This window comes from Scyliorhinus canicula, chromosome 10 (assembly GCF_902713615.1).
Source record: "Scyliorhinus canicula chromosome 10, sScyCan1.1, whole genome shotgun sequence".
Lineage (NCBI taxonomy): Eukaryota > Metazoa > Chordata > Chondrichthyes > Carcharhiniformes > Scyliorhinidae > Scyliorhinus > Scyliorhinus canicula.
The window spans coordinates 64,972,788-64,988,155 of NC_052155.1; the positions used below are offsets into that span (position 1 = coordinate 64,972,788).

General features: G+C 46.5%; 1 protein-coding gene across 1 annotated transcript in view; it reads right to left on the minus strand.

Annotated features, from left to right (window-relative positions):
• Positions 1-249: 249 nt before the first annotated feature.
• The window catches only part of ripk2 (receptor-interacting serine-threonine kinase 2), a 97,842-nt gene continuing 82,723 nt past the window's right edge, over positions 250-15,368 (minus strand). The window contains exons 9-11 of the mRNA XM_038809099.1: positions 12,715-12,862; positions 2,853-3,056; positions 250-1,146 (exon numbers count right to left, since the gene is read on the minus strand). Of these exons, the coding sequence (XP_038665027.1) occupies positions 788-1,146; positions 2,853-3,056; positions 12,715-12,862 (711 nt within the window). The 3' untranslated portion in view covers positions 250-787. The remainder of the gene's footprint in view (positions 1,147-2,852; positions 3,057-12,714; positions 12,863-15,368) is intronic.

The following is a 15,368-nucleotide window of genomic DNA, read 5'->3' on the forward strand; positions in this document are numbered from 1 at the left end:
GCCTGACTGGAATACTGCCAAGTAAAATCTCCCTATCCATTAAAATGCACTTGTTTTTTTTCCCCTCCAATTGTTAGTGTGCTCTCCACATAACTCAAAAATCTACAATTGGTGGTTATGCATATTTATAATAATAATGACCTAACCTTTCAAATTAGGGTGAATGTAACACACTTCCATTTGAGCCTATTGAAAATCCATTTTAAAAATTCAGGTGTAAACTTCATTCATATTAATTCATTACAGTTGTAGTGTCATCCTAATACAAGGCAATCAATGGATTTTATTGAGAAAACACAAAGAATAAAAGCCTCTATTCCCTTTCAGGTGTAACATTTGTATTGTGCAGTGGCATTCAATGTAAAAGCTTGGTAAAAGACCATCAAGATTCATTTTATGATTGTTAAACAACCATCGCCATTGGCAACAGTGTGGAGCAGTGACCTGACTAAATGAGAGTTATCTGTGAAACAATTCTCAACTCTTTGGTCAAAGGAAAATATATTCCAACTTCTAAAACATTGTAGTCATTAGGTGAGATCTGCAGCACAATTCAAAGACTACTGAAGGTGAATCAACCCTGTCATAGTAGCTGAAATGACCCAAGACAACAAATGACCTGAAGAAACAAATGTGAATAATAGTCACAGAAGTTGGGCTCTCATCGGCCTGATTAACTGTTTCTTTCTCCACAGATACTGTCTGACTTGCTGGCTATTTCCAGCTTTCTCTGTTTTTATTTCAGATTTCCAGCATCTGCAGCATTTTGCTTTTGTCTGAATAGTCATCACTTGTTTTTGAGTTGCGCCGACATCAGGCTCATATAAGAGAACGGACTGGTCATTGTAGATAGTTCTGGATAAGGCTGAAGGCCCATCTGCTTATTGTCTTTTAACTTCTGAACAATAATTCTGGCAAAGTCTTCTCCTTGGTTGTCACAAGTGTCTAGCAGTTGTCGGACCTTAGCGGTTCTTGTGGGTTTGGTACTGATGAGCTCATAATCCTCTTTCATTATGAGGTCACGTGAAATAAGGGCGTCCAGGCTTTGGTTCAGACAAGCTTCTGTCATCTGATTGATAATATCCTCCCTTTTGCTTTGAATCCACTGGTGAGCCGCACCTTGAAAGAAGCTCTCTGTGAAGAAACCTGTGTGCAAAACGTACATGAGTAAATGGAGCACAGTAAAAGCAGTAACAGTAGCAGGAATTATGGTAACAACATTGGCTGACACTTGAGCAAATACCGCAGTAGTAGTGCTTGGCACATTTTGTTTGGTCTAAGTATCTCAAAAGATACTTTGTGACAGAAAACAGTGCAATGCCTGAGTGCAGACTTGCACAGATTCTAAAGTGTGGAAAACATTGGAGTTATGATGGGACCGCAGAGAAAAAATTTGTGGTGGCCCCAAGAAATGCTGACTCTCTGTCCTATTTAACCCCCCCTCCCCCCCGCACCCACACACACAAAGAAAAATTAGCCATTCCTATGGATTTGAAGTCAGGCACACCCATTATTTCTTACCACCAGACTGAAGAAACATTATAGGCATCAAGAATGGCTGTGTGTTCCTAATACCACCATTATTAAGAGCGTGGAAGAAAATTAATATTAAAGGGACCATTTTTCCAGAAAATAATTCTTTGAAGAAAGTGCCATCTTTTACTCTCCTTGATTCAGCAACCCATTTACATGGCAGCCACGTTTGCTGTTAAATCTCATCTCTTAGTGATACGGGCACCCCAGGTGCACTATTCTACTGGGAAAATATGCCTACAATATGTAAATCTGTATAATCCTTGGATTTAAGATGCTACAATGTAAGTTTCACTCCAGCCTCTCCCAAAGGCTCTCCTTCAGGAATTTCAGAGCAGGTTTGTTTAACTTTTGGAAGACTGTTGATTATCATTTTGAGGTCACCTTCAATAAAAATTGGGAAGAACTTTCATCTGCCTGGTGAAGAAATCAAAGTTATTCCAGGAATCTTATTCCAGGGGTTCCACAATGTACTCCTATTATATTGTGCGGTATATTGGGATTACATGGGGATAGGATGAAGACATTGTAAAAACTTTGAAGAAAAGTACAAGACTTCAGCTGTTCCAAAGCTGCATTTACATCTCTAGATGCCAGACTGCACAGGTCACTGATATCTGTGAATGTCACTGTGAGGCAACGATTTGAAAATGCCCGGATGGAGTTTACAATGGAGATTACGTTACACCAGGTTAAGTAGCAAATGTTCTCATCGTGACCTGCCATTCTCAGTCTCCCCGTAAACTCAGATTTCAATTTTGGAAATAGCTTTCCCTTGTATGAATGAATCAGATTGTAAGTGGAGATTTCAAAACCACAAATTTCTAATAATGTATTCTGGGGTCAATTCCTATGGCAGTTTTAATATATACATAGTTAGCTTAGCCAAATATTCCACCCAAGAGATGAACATTTCACTATATAATAATAATAATATTTTGACTTGGATAAAAATTGGCACTGCAGGTGTACCATACTAGCCTATGGAGGTCATTCGTCACACCAGACTATCATCTCTTATGCAAAAAGTAATATTTAGATATCAAGGAGGGAATCTACCTCCCTTTGATCCCCTTCCACCAACTGTCCCTCACCCTTCCGAATAGCCTCTTTGTTTTTACACAACTCCAATAAATCAAGTTTATTTGCTTTTATAGTTAGTTTGCCTAAATCAATCAAAATTTATGAATATTTGCAAATGGCATAAATACATTTTATATTCAGCTGGAATTATCTGGAGACAGAAAAGAATCGGTGTCTTCAATCATGGTTGCACAGATTGCTTTCTACGTATTGAATTATAGTGTGTTTTCACTCACCAGTGGAAGATTGGACTGCCATTAATCCCTGTCCACAGTCCGATTCACTTTCAGGAACTCCCCTTCTAGGTGTAAAGTTGTCTTCTGGTTGGCATATAGCAGTCTGAGCCAAATGGTCTTCTTCACTGGGTGCAACTAAAGATGGTGTGTATAATTCTTCATTTTGACATTTTATACTAGACAGAATATTTTCATCTGTGCTTCCTATGAAGGAACATCCGTAAGATGCATGTAAACATTATGGGCAAAGATTAAAATGCTTTCTTTCTTATGCTCCATGTAAAATCTTTCATTTTACGTTGAAGCTTTTGCAAATATAGATTACATCCTTTTGGAAGATCCAAAGTCAATGGAATAAATACGGGAAAGACATTAAGATGGCATATAAATTGTGGGCAAATTGTGAACTATACTAGGGGTTCATTTGCATAAATATACAGTAAAAATGTACATTTGAGAGACCTGAATTTAAATAATTATGGTGCATCAATACATGGTGATCAACATTACATTGCATTAAATATCTTGAAACTATATCTCATTATTACTGGATCAAAATCCTGGAATTCCCATCGTAACAGTATTGTATGCTTATCGGCACCAGATACATTACAGCAGCTCAAGGGTAGCTAGGGATGGGCAACATATGTTGGCCTTGCCAACAATGTCCACATCCCATGAAAGAACAAAAACAAAGTGGATTCATTACAACTCAATTATTTTGCTCTGGAGCTCTGGTGAGAAACATTTTGGAGTTTTACAAATGGGCTGGAATACTCCGGCCGTTCGTGCCAATGGGATCCCTTGGCCCCTCTGGCAGCACATCCCCACCATGGATTCCACAGCAACATGGGGTGGCTTCACTGGGAATTCCGCCGCCAGCGAATGGCATGCCGCCTCCCATCGCTGGGAAACACGTGGCTGGGAAGCTAGAGAATCCTGCCCAAATCTTGAGACTACATAAGGGGGAAGAAATTTGTTCATACAGCACTCACAAGTTTGCTGACGATACGACCATAATGGGCCGGATCTCGATAAACGTGTCAGAATACAGGAGAGAGATAGAGAACCCAGTGGAGTGGTGCAGCGACAACAATCTCTCCCTCAATGCCAGCAAAACTAAAGAGCTGGTCATTGACTTCAGGAAGCAAAGTACTGTACATACCCCTGTGAGCATCAACATGGCCAAGGTGGAGATGGTTAGCAGTTTCAAATTCCTAGGGGTGCACATCACCAATAATCTGTCCTGGTCCACCCACGTCGACACTACCACCAAAGAAGCACAACAGCGCCTATACTTCCTCAGGAAACTAAGGAAATTTGGCATGTCCACATTAACTCTTACCAACTTTTACAGATGCACCATAGAAAGCATCCTATCTGGCTGCATCACAGCCTGGTATGGCAACTGCTCGGCCCAGGACCGCAAGGAACTTCAGGGAGTCATGAACACAGCCCAGTCCATCACACGAACCTGCCTCCCATCCATTGACTCCATCGACACCTCCAGCTGCCTGGGGAAAGCGGGCAGCATAATCAAAGATCCATCTCACCCGGCTTACTCACTCTTCCAACTTCTTCCATCGGGCAGCAGATACAGAAGTCTGAGAACACGCACGAACAGACTCAAAAACATCTTCTTTCCCACTGTCACCAGACTCCTAAATGACCCTCTTATGGACTGACCTCATTAACACTACACCCTGTATGCTTCATCCGATGCCGGTGCTTGTGTAGTTACATTGTGTAACTTGTGTTGCCCTATTAAGTATTTTCTTTTATGTATTTTCTTTTATTTCCTTTTCTTTTCATGTACTTAATGATCTGTTGAGCTGCTTGCAGAAAAATACTTTTCACTGTATCTCGGTACACGTGACAATAAACAAATCCAATCCAATCCAATTGTGTAGGTTCCCTGTTCCCCTGGTGCAGGCAGCATTAAGTGCCACTACCTATACAGCCCACATTGCGTTCTTCATTTGAAGGACAATGTGCAGTTGTGGCTCATGGTCCTGCCTGCCTCAGCAATCAATGCTATGGGAATAAATGTTCTCCCCCAAAATGATTGAGCTATTTTCTGTTTGCAACCATAACAATATCTCCTGGAGTTATCATCAGTTAAGGCTTCGGGCGCGATTCAGCAGAAAAATGTCAAAGTGTGATCTCGGGCGCGTTAGATGGGGTGTTTCTTCACGTCGGCTGCAATGCCGAGATGGAGATCGCTATTCAACAGCACTTAGCAGTTCTCTTGGGCCTTGGGGAGTTTCCCCCCATTAAAATTGTTAATTTTTTCCAGCACTGAGAGGTGGGTGAACCCACCATTAACACTAGCTCTCCACAGGTTGGAGTGCCATTTTTAAAGGCTGCCCTGATTCAGACCCCCCTTTCAGGACTCCTCACTTTCAGGACCACAACCTACATGCCCCAAACATTTCTGCAGCCCTCAACCATGCTTTCCGGAGCATAGCCCCACAAGGTCACTGGCACCGTGGCAGTGCCAACCAGGCATTTCAGCTCTTCCCAGATGCGTTTCCTCTTGTTCGGGCAGTCTTGGGGCAGGTATTCCCAGGTGTTGGTCGAGATTTTGCAATTTCTGAAGGAGGCTTTAAGGGGGTCCTTGAAGTGTTTCCGCTGCCCTCCTGGGGCTCGTCTTACCTTGTCAAATCTCTTAAAACTAGAGTACTTGTTTTGGGAGTCTTGAGACAGACATGCAGTCAGACAATATGGCCTGCTCAGCGGAGCTAATCAAATATGGTCAATGCTTTGGTGCTGGGGATGTTGGCCTGAACGAGAACATGGGGCGGTATTCTCCACTCCTGATAAAAATCGGGATGGCCGTCGTGAAATCGGCCGAGGTTCACAACGGCCTCGGGGCCCGCTCCCCGCACCTAACTCACCCCCACCCGGGATGCTAGGAGCGGGCCCCCGTCACACCGGAAATGATGCGGAAACGCCGCTTTTCTGATGTAATCCGCGCATGCACGGGTTACCGGTTCCAACCCGCGCATACGCGGATGACATCAGCGCGTAGACGGCATGAACCCGCGCATGCGCGGTGCCGTCTTTCTCCACCACCGCCCGGCAAGATGTAGCGGCTTGATCTTGCCGGGCGGCGGAGGGGAAAGTGTGCGTCCGTTTTGGATGCTGGCCCGACGATCGGTGGGCACCGATCGCGGGCCTGTCCCCTCCCGAGCACAGTTGCGGTGCTCCCGTCCAAATCGGGCCCCTAGATGCCCCAGACAGGCATCTGCCGCCCGTTTCACGAATGCAGCGACCAGGTGTGGTTGCGGCCGTGGTGAAAGGGGCGTGAAGGGCCGGCCGCTCGGCCCATCGGGCTTGGAGAATTGCCGAGAAAAGCAGCGAGCGGCGATTTTTCCGAGCCCGGGGGGGGGGGGGGGGGGGGGGAAGGAGAATCGCTGGGGGCACCAGGGGGGCGTTAAAAATGTCGGGAGGCCCTCCCACGATTCTCCCACGCCACGTGGGGAGCGGAGAATTCCACCCATGGACGTTGGTGTACTTATTCTGCTAAAGGTTTTGCAGGATCTTGTGCAGGCAGGGTTGGTCATACTTTTCTAATGTTTTGAGGTGCCTGCGTACATACCTTTGCACCATTTGGGAGGATGGGCAGTGCTTTGTGGTGGGAGCAGGCTGGTAGAGGACCTTTGCCTTATGGATGTTTAGTTTAAGGCCCATGGTCTGTATGCCTTGCTGAAGATGTTGATGATGATTTTGAACTCGGCCTCCAAGTGTGCACAGGTTTGAGCATCATCTGCATACTGTAGTTTAATGACAGAGGATGGGATGACCCTGGATCTGGCCTGCAGCTGGTAAAGATTTAACAGATTCCCAGTTGTCCTATAGTTTAGTTCCACTCCAGTGGGGATCTTGCTGCGGATGAGATGGTGCATTGCACAAGGAAGATTCAGAAGAGTGTTGGTGCAACGGCACAGCCTTGTTCGACTCCAGTCTGAAAGTGAATTGCGTCTTGTGGTGAAATCATCCGGCGGAAACACAAACTGCGATCGGGTGGAAAATTTTGGGAGTTCTGAAAGTAATCAGCTTGGTTGCAGTATGAAACCATAGTCAAAGGCTATTAGAAACCAAGGGTGCTTTCTGATGTTTTAAGCCACTGTTTGGGAATCACATGGAAGCCTGTGTAGGAGCTGTGGAATCCAGAACTGTGAAGGTGGTAAAGACATTGGAGAGTAATATAGCCAAAATCTATTGGAAGGACCCCCATTATATCTTTTACCTTTGCAGATAGCTGGAACACTGAAGAGAAATAAGATTGAATTTCAGACAGTGTTTATATAACTTCTGAATTAGCCTGAGGAAGACTGAATAAACCGTAAAGATTTTATGAAATAAGGGGTGTCATGAACACAAATCTTTGCACACTACAGTATCAAGTTAATAGTACGTGCTCTATTTTTTTGTTTAAAAAAATGGAATACAGTGGTATAGTTATGTTGGCTAACTGCTGGTTGTTTGGATTACTTCCTCAAAACGTAATGCTCCCTAACAGGATCTAAGCACTCCCACCATCATTTTCTGACTCTTGTTATTCCTGATCTCCATCCATACTGTTTCTACTTCATGAACTTCTGAGGCCAAACCCTTTCTCACTTAAGTCCTAATGTCATCTGTCGCGAAGGCTACTCTCCTCAAAACATTGTGTACCCAACAGCATTGATTTCCTAACCTTGGTCACTTTGTAACCATATTGCTGTAATGCTAAATAAATCTCAACCATTTACATCTATTTGTTATTTATTTCCTGACTATACAGTCCACTCAATCTATCACATTTCATTTCTCTCCCCTGCATTTTAATAGCATCCTGCACCATGGCATTGTGGGGAACTTGGTCATTCACCTTGCAGTCTTTCTCCTCATCAATGCAGGAAGTATGTATTATTGGAAGAATTTGTTATAGAATGGTCTTTTGTTGGCAGATTTTGGGTGCAATTCAGCAGACAAATGTTAAAGTCCCGCTTTGAGCATGTCTAGCGGGTTGCTTCTTGGCAGCTGCAGCACTGAGAAACACCCCGTTATTCAACGGAATGTTGCTGTTCTGTTTGGCCTTGGGTAGTTTCGCCCAAAGGAGGCCGTAGGGATTTCTTGTTGGTGAGCTGATCTCTCCAGCAGGAATGGCTGTTTACAGATCGGGGAGCCATTTTTATCAGCAACCCTGATCCACTCTCCCCACCCCCATTTGCTTTACCAACTTCCCCCTCAACCCCCCCAAAAAAACTGCAATAAAATAATCCTTATTGCCACAAGTAGGCTTATATTAACACTGCAATGAAGTTACTGTGAAAAGTCCCTAATTACCGCATTCAGGTGCCTGTTCGGGTAGACACAGGAAGAATTCAGAATGCTCCAATTTACCCAAATGCACATCTTTTGGGATTTGTGGGAGGAAACCAGAGCACCTGGCGGGAACTCACGCAAACACAAGAGAATGTGCAGACTCCGCACAGTGACTCAAGCCGGGTATTGAACCTGAGACCCTGGCACTGTGAAGAAACAGTGCTAACCACTGTGCTACCATGCCGCCATAGTTCAGGCCCCTTGGAATCCCCCCCTCACCCTGCTCCAATTGGCAAGGCCCCACCTGGGCTCAGCCCCGACAGTGACAACCTGGCACCCGGTCACACCTGGCACTGCCACCCAGTCATCTTGAAAGTGCCAGGGTGGCACCGTCAGGGTGCTCGGTGGCACTGCAGAGTGCCAAGCTGGCAGTGCGAATGTTCCTAGTAGCCAGAGGGAGTGCCAGGGTAGCAACCTGCCCTGTCCCCGACCACCTATGCGCCACAAAAGACCAGCGAGGACCTCCGGGGTTCTCTTACGTCTGGTCCACGTTTGTATGGACCAGTACTAAATGGTGCCCTGGCGAGTGTCGTTGCTGGTGGCTAGTGAGTCACGGCGCTGAGTGAATCTGGGGTCTGGGTATTTAAATGAGCCATTAGGCAAGATCCAGATTGCGCCGGGTGGAGCGATTTAGGAGACTTGTGATCAGCGAGGGCCGGGCGCAGAGCCCGATTTGGGGCTCTGACATAATTAACCAGTTGCGCCCTGATCCCGTCAGGTGCAAGGGGGTAGACCAATCACGCCCTTTACTTCGGGAGTTTTAGGATGCCTTGAACGGCCCCTGGCGCAGTGGTTAGTGCTGCTGCCTCACAGCGACAGGTCGCAAGATTCAATTCCAGGCAATGGGTGACTGTGTAGAATTTGCGCTTTCTCCCAGTGTCGCGTGGGTTTCCTCTGGGTGCTCAGGTTTCCTCCCACAGTCCAAAGCGGAGGTTAGGTGAATTGTTATGCTAATTCCCATTCCGGACTCCCTGAACAGGCGCCGGAATGTGGTGGCTATGGGCTTTTCACAGTAACTTCATTGAAGCCTAATTGTGACAATAAGCGATTATTATTATTATTAAATTGCACCTTAGTATCCTAGGTAAGGTGCTCTTTCTGAGGGTTGGTGCAGACTCAATGGGCGGAATTCTCCGCTCCCCACGCGGCGTGGGAGAATCGCGGGAGGGCCTCCCAATGTTTTTTACGCCCCCCTGCTGCCCCCATCGACTCTCTCCCCCCCCTCGGAAAAATCGCCGCTCGCCGTTTTTCACGGCGAACCTCCGAGCCCGATGGGCCGAGCCGCCGGCCCGTCACGCCCGTTTCACCATGGCAGCAAACACACCTGGTTGCTGCATTTGTGAAACGGGCGGCAGATGCCCGTTTGGGGCATCTAGGGGCCCGATTGGCACGGGAGCACCACGGCTGTGCTCGGGAGGGGACAGGCCCGCGGTCGTTGCCCACCGATCGTCGGGCCAGCGTCCAAAGCAGACGCACTCTTTCCCCTCCGCTGCCCGGCAAGATCAAGCCGCCACGTCTTGCCGGGCGGCTGAGGAGAAAGACGGCCACCGCGCATGTGCGGTTCGTGCCATCTGCATGATGAAGTCATCTGCGCATGCGCGGGTTGGAACCGGCAACCTGCGCATGCGCAGATGATCTCACAAATGCGCCCTTTTGTGCGTCATTTCCGGCGCGACGAGGTCGCGGCCGGGAAAGACGGAGGCCCGCTCCTAGCCCCCTGGGTGGGGGTGAATTAGTTGTGGGGAGCGGGCCCCGAGGCCGTCGTGAACCTCGGCCGATTTCACGACGGCCATCCCGATTTTTATCGGGAGTGGAGAATACCGCCCAATGGGTCAAATGGCCTCCTTCTGCATTGTCGGGATTCTATGATTTTGTCCACGAGAAAGGTCCAATAGTCGAAAGTAGTTGTGTGGAATGCAGTGCAGCTAGGAGTCATTTAGTAAAGGCATTAACTGGATCTGTTTTCCACAAAATGTCAGACTGAGCACCAAATTAATACTGAATGCCCACACTGCATTGGAAATCTATAACTCCATGTGGCTGATATTTTCTTACACAAAGCAACAAATGTTGCGGCCTTGCAATAGGTCGTAAATATATTGTGCAAGTTTCATGGCAACAGAGGTGGCCTGCCATTGGCTGGCAACAGGATCTTCCGATCCCACTGCTGTCAACGGGGTTTCCCATTGTATGCACCCCCTGGAAACCGACAGCGGGGGTTCGCTGTTGTCAGGACCAGAAGATCCTGCCATCAGGAATAGCCTAAAATTTCAGCCATTGTTAGTAGTTCAGTTTTACTGTTGAACCTTGTAAATAAATCATGAGAAAGAGGTGAAAAGTCAGTTGAGTCATATCACCGGTATGATACTAATTATGATGGCTTTTGTAATGAATGTAAGAAATCATATTTTATATTGTTTGCAGTAATGTTATTAAAACCTGGGTCAAGATGCATACAGATAGTATGACTGCTAGAGCAGTGATTTAGGTGTCATAAAGTAAGGTAATCATTGATTTTCAGGTGACGTGTTCTGGTAATAGATCTTGAGAACTGTTTATTTATTTAGAGATAGTTAGTTACTGGAATATTGTTTAGGTTTGAAGGATGTCTGGGTGAAGGTAATTTATGAGGTGCATTGTGTTTATTCCTCATTAAACAAGTCAAGGGACATTTTGTAAGAAGAGAAAAAGGGATGACTTATGCTTTGGATATAGATGATGTAGTTAATGGGAGGAGCCAGGTCTGTCAGAAGAGTCAGTAGGTGCTAGAACTCTAATCTGAACTGAGGTGTTTTGTTTGGTCCTGAAAGATTCTCTCTCCAAAGATTCTGCATAGAAAAAAGCAAGTAAAATCCTGGTTCTTAACTTTATTCCTAAGTAGTATTTTTGTTTGCTTAATTGGAATAAAGTGGCAGATCTAGGAAGTAAATTAAAAAATTTTCTTTTACTTTGGTACTGTTGTAACTATTAACTGCAAATATATTTCTTTGTTTCTTATGTGGTTAATTCTGTGTTTAAATTAAAGTTTGTATTCACATAAAAGATACCTATTGATCAGTGTTACTACTCCTACATTTCCTCATGGTTTTACAAGGTGAAAATAGTTTGGTTCTTGTCTGGGATCCAACACTTTTGATCAGCATGAGCTAATCAGATGGGGGGTTAGAATAATAGTGTTGGGAGAAGTCGCAGTGTGGTGGGCCCATTGAAAACTTCTCGTAGGCTCCTAGGGGGCAGGGATCCTTTGGATGAAAAACTCTGGTCTAAATAGTTACTCCACTTTGAAAATTTCACACAGAAATTCAAGGAGCGGGACTCTCCGTCGGCTGAAGCTGGAATCAGGAAATGCGATTGAGCGGAGAATCAGTTCTGACGCCGGAATCGTGGCGAGCGCCGGTTTCACGCCAAATCGTAATTTACATCGCCTCAACAGCGGCATCAATGCGTTCCAGAATGCAAGTACTGTACAGACCCTTGGCATATCTCATTAGCGGGCCCAACTCAGTGTTCTCCACAGTTCTCTGCCTCGACTGGGCCAAATTCCCGATCGCGAGGTTCACTTGTTCTTTAAAAATCATGAATCCAATGTCATGGCTGCTGAGGGAGAGAGAGGGGGTGCGTAAAGTGTCCAACATCGCTATAGTTCGCTGACAGTTATGCCGCTGGCCAGGGGGCTTCTGCCATGGCCAGAGGGAGTAGCTGGGGGGTAGACCAGGGGGTGGGTTGTGGGGTCAGGGTGGACGGGCATAGAACACCATTGCCGCAGCCTGCAAGGTAGCCATGTGGCTGCGCATGCCGCTGACTGCTCACGACAAACTTGGGGCCACCATTCATATAAGTCTCCCCCCAGGGCACCGACCTAGGTGCCCTCTGGCCCCAGTCCACCCATCAGCAAAACCAGTGCCACCTTGTTGGCTGGAATGGTGCATCACATGTGAAGTGAAGTGTGTATATGTGACTGCAGCTTGTCAGCTTCCCGAGTGTCAATCTCGGACCGGGCGAATCCCGCACCTTTATTCATTGGAATCGATTGTGTTCCCCTTGGCGCCGGTGCTAGCTCCTCACGGTCACTGAATTGGTCCAGGTGCAGTGCCAGTTTTGCTGTCATTGAAGCCCATGAATCTTGGCCCAGCGTCAACACTGTCTCAGGAACAAAAAATCCAGCCGATGATTTTTAACAAAGGCTGATGAAACAAAACAAAACCTTCGATCCCTCCCCTAGTTCTACTTCTTTCCATTTTTATTTAAACTTCATAATTATCTCACTAACTTCAGCAAAACTATCAATTTAATTTAGCGAGTGGCACATGTTCTCTGCTTCCTGCATCACCTCACTGATCTTCCCACCTCCCCACCGTTTCTTAACGATGCCTCTTCCTCATTTATCCGTTTTCCACCAGGCATCTCTTGCTTTCCCACTTCAATATATCTGTTCCACCGCCGTAATCAAATACCAGCTAGGCAGAAACAATAAATCACTTGCACTTACTGCTATCCCGGTTTTCTGGTGCTGTCGACATAATATTGTATGGAGGTAGCGAAGGAGCAGGGGAAAACCGATGGAGAACTCCTGCTGATTGCTGAAAGGAGACATTTTCCGGATGTGAAGATAAGCTTTGTGGTTCTGCATTCATAGCCTGTCGCACAACACAATCAAAAATGTTATCTTGAGAAAACAGAGAAATGCAATTTAAATAGTTATTAATTTTATTTTTGTTATCTGCAGCACAGAAGGACACCATTCAGCCCAATGTGTCTGCACAGGCTCCCAAAAGAGCTACCAAGCTAGTACCACTCTCCAGCAGTATCTCTGTAACCCTCCAAATGAATCCCTTTGAAATAGAACGTAGAACAAAAAGTGCAGAAGGAGGCCATTTGGCCCATCGAGTCTGCACTGACCCACATTAAGCCCTCACTTCCAGCCTATCCCCATAACCCAATAACCCCTCCTAACCTTTTTGGATGCTAAGGGCAATTTAGCATGGCCAATCCATCTAACCTGCTCGTCTTTGGACTATGGGAGGAAACCGGAGCACCCAGAGGAAACCCACGCAGACACGGGGAGGATGTTCAGACTCTGCCCAGACAGTGACCCAAGCCGGAATCGAACCTGGGACCCTGGCACTGTAAAGCCACAGTGCTATCCACTTGTGCTACCGTGCTGCCCATAATATGTGTCCAGCTTTTATTTGAAACCTCCGATGGAATCCACTTCCACCACACACTCAGGCAGGGCATTCCAAACCCCAATAACTCTCTGAGTAAAGAAGTTTCTCCTCATCTCACTCCTAGCTCTCTTGCTGACCATCTTGCAATTGCGACAACTCGTCACTGACATACCAACCTACTAGAGGAAACAGAATATCCTTCTTTACCCTTCAAAATTATTTTAAAATTAGGAGGGATTGAAATGTTTGAAGTTTTCAAACATTCATCTGTCAACAAACATAATTTCACATGACTGTACTGGTGTTTCAGGTAGCAGTTCTTAAAATCTGACCAGAGGAAGGCCAAAACATCATCTGGCAGCCGGAAAAACCATTACATTTGTGGCCATTTCTCAGTTGATCAGTGCTCTGCAAGCCACCATACCGTCACAAGGTGCATTCCACTGCACAGGAGGGCAAAGGTATGATGACACATTTTTTTTTGCAGCTTGGTAGATTAAAGTTACCATGCTCCAAAAGATTTGTCACAAAGCAAAAGATAGATTATTGATTTATTCATGGTTTTCATGGTTCATGAGTGTGAATTGAATGCATAGCTAAAGAGTCAAATTATTAAAAATGTCTTGACTTTGAAAATAGTCATTGTTTTAGATAATGATTGAACTATCAAACTTTAGTGCATGTCTGCAGGAATTCAAAACATTGTTTCATGAAAAGTTGCATAAAAGTCCATTGTATTGCCTAAAATGTATCAACAGCAAGGTTAATGCAAGCATCTTGGCCGGGATTCTCCGAGCCTCCGTGCCGAAATCGCGCCCGGCGCGGGGGTGGAGAACTGCAGTCAGGCGCGCGCAGTTGACGCGGCGATGGTCGTAGGCCGTTGAAAGAGGCCCCCGTGCCAATTCTCCGCAGTCAACCGGCCGAATTCCTGTTGGCGTGGTTCACAAATGGTTCCACCCGGCAGGAGCTCGGCGTCACGGCTGCATTGGCCGTCCTGGTGGGGGCCAGTCTCCAGGGGGGGACGGAGGGGGGCCTCAACGATGGTCAGGCCCGCGATCAGGGGCCACTGATCGGTGGGCGCGCGCGACCTTGGCTGGCCTACCTTCTTCCGCACTGGCCCGCTTTGTGGCTCCGCCATGTTGCGTGGACCTGGCGCCGCAGCCGGCCGCCATGCGCATGCGCGGACCCGTGGCCAGGAGTGCAGGGCCACGTACCAGCAGCTGGAGCAGCGCAGAGTGCTCCGGTGCCATGCTGGCCCCCTGTGGACCACGGAATGGCTGGGCCAAGAGGCCCAATGACACCGGCGTGAAACACTCCTGTGTTTCATCAATATTGAGATGCACTTGTTTTCAAAGATGTTATCACCTCTCACTACACCTGTCATATTTGAGATTAACAACCGAGGCATCAAGTACATACAGAACGATGGAACATGGAACCACAAATGATTTTATTGAACATTTCAGTATATTCCCTCACTCTTACCATTTGAGTTTTCAAAAATTATGTTTGGAAGTCTACTTTTTTGTGTAAGGTTATGCATACAGAAGTGTATGTACTATGCTAGGAGAGCAAGTACGGGTGGCACGGTGGCACAGTGGCTCACAGATCCTGAGACGCAGGTTCAATTCCGGCCTTGGGTGACTGTGGAGTTTGTACTTTCGCCCCGTGACTGCATAGGCTTCCTCCGGGTGCTCCAGTTTCTTCCCACAGTCCAAAGATGTGCAGGTTAGGTGGATTGGGCATGCACAATTGCTCCTTAGTGTCCAAAAGGTTCGGTGTGGTTACTGGGTTCCAGGGATGGGGTGGAGGAATGGGCTTAAGTAGGGTGCTCTTTCCAAGGGACGGTGCAGACTCGATGGGCCGAATGACCTCCTTTGTACTGTAAATTCTATGATTACTTAAAATTCAGTCTAAAAAAAAGGAGAAACTCTGAAGAAGGTGCAGGGACAAAAGGATCTTGGTATATCTACGC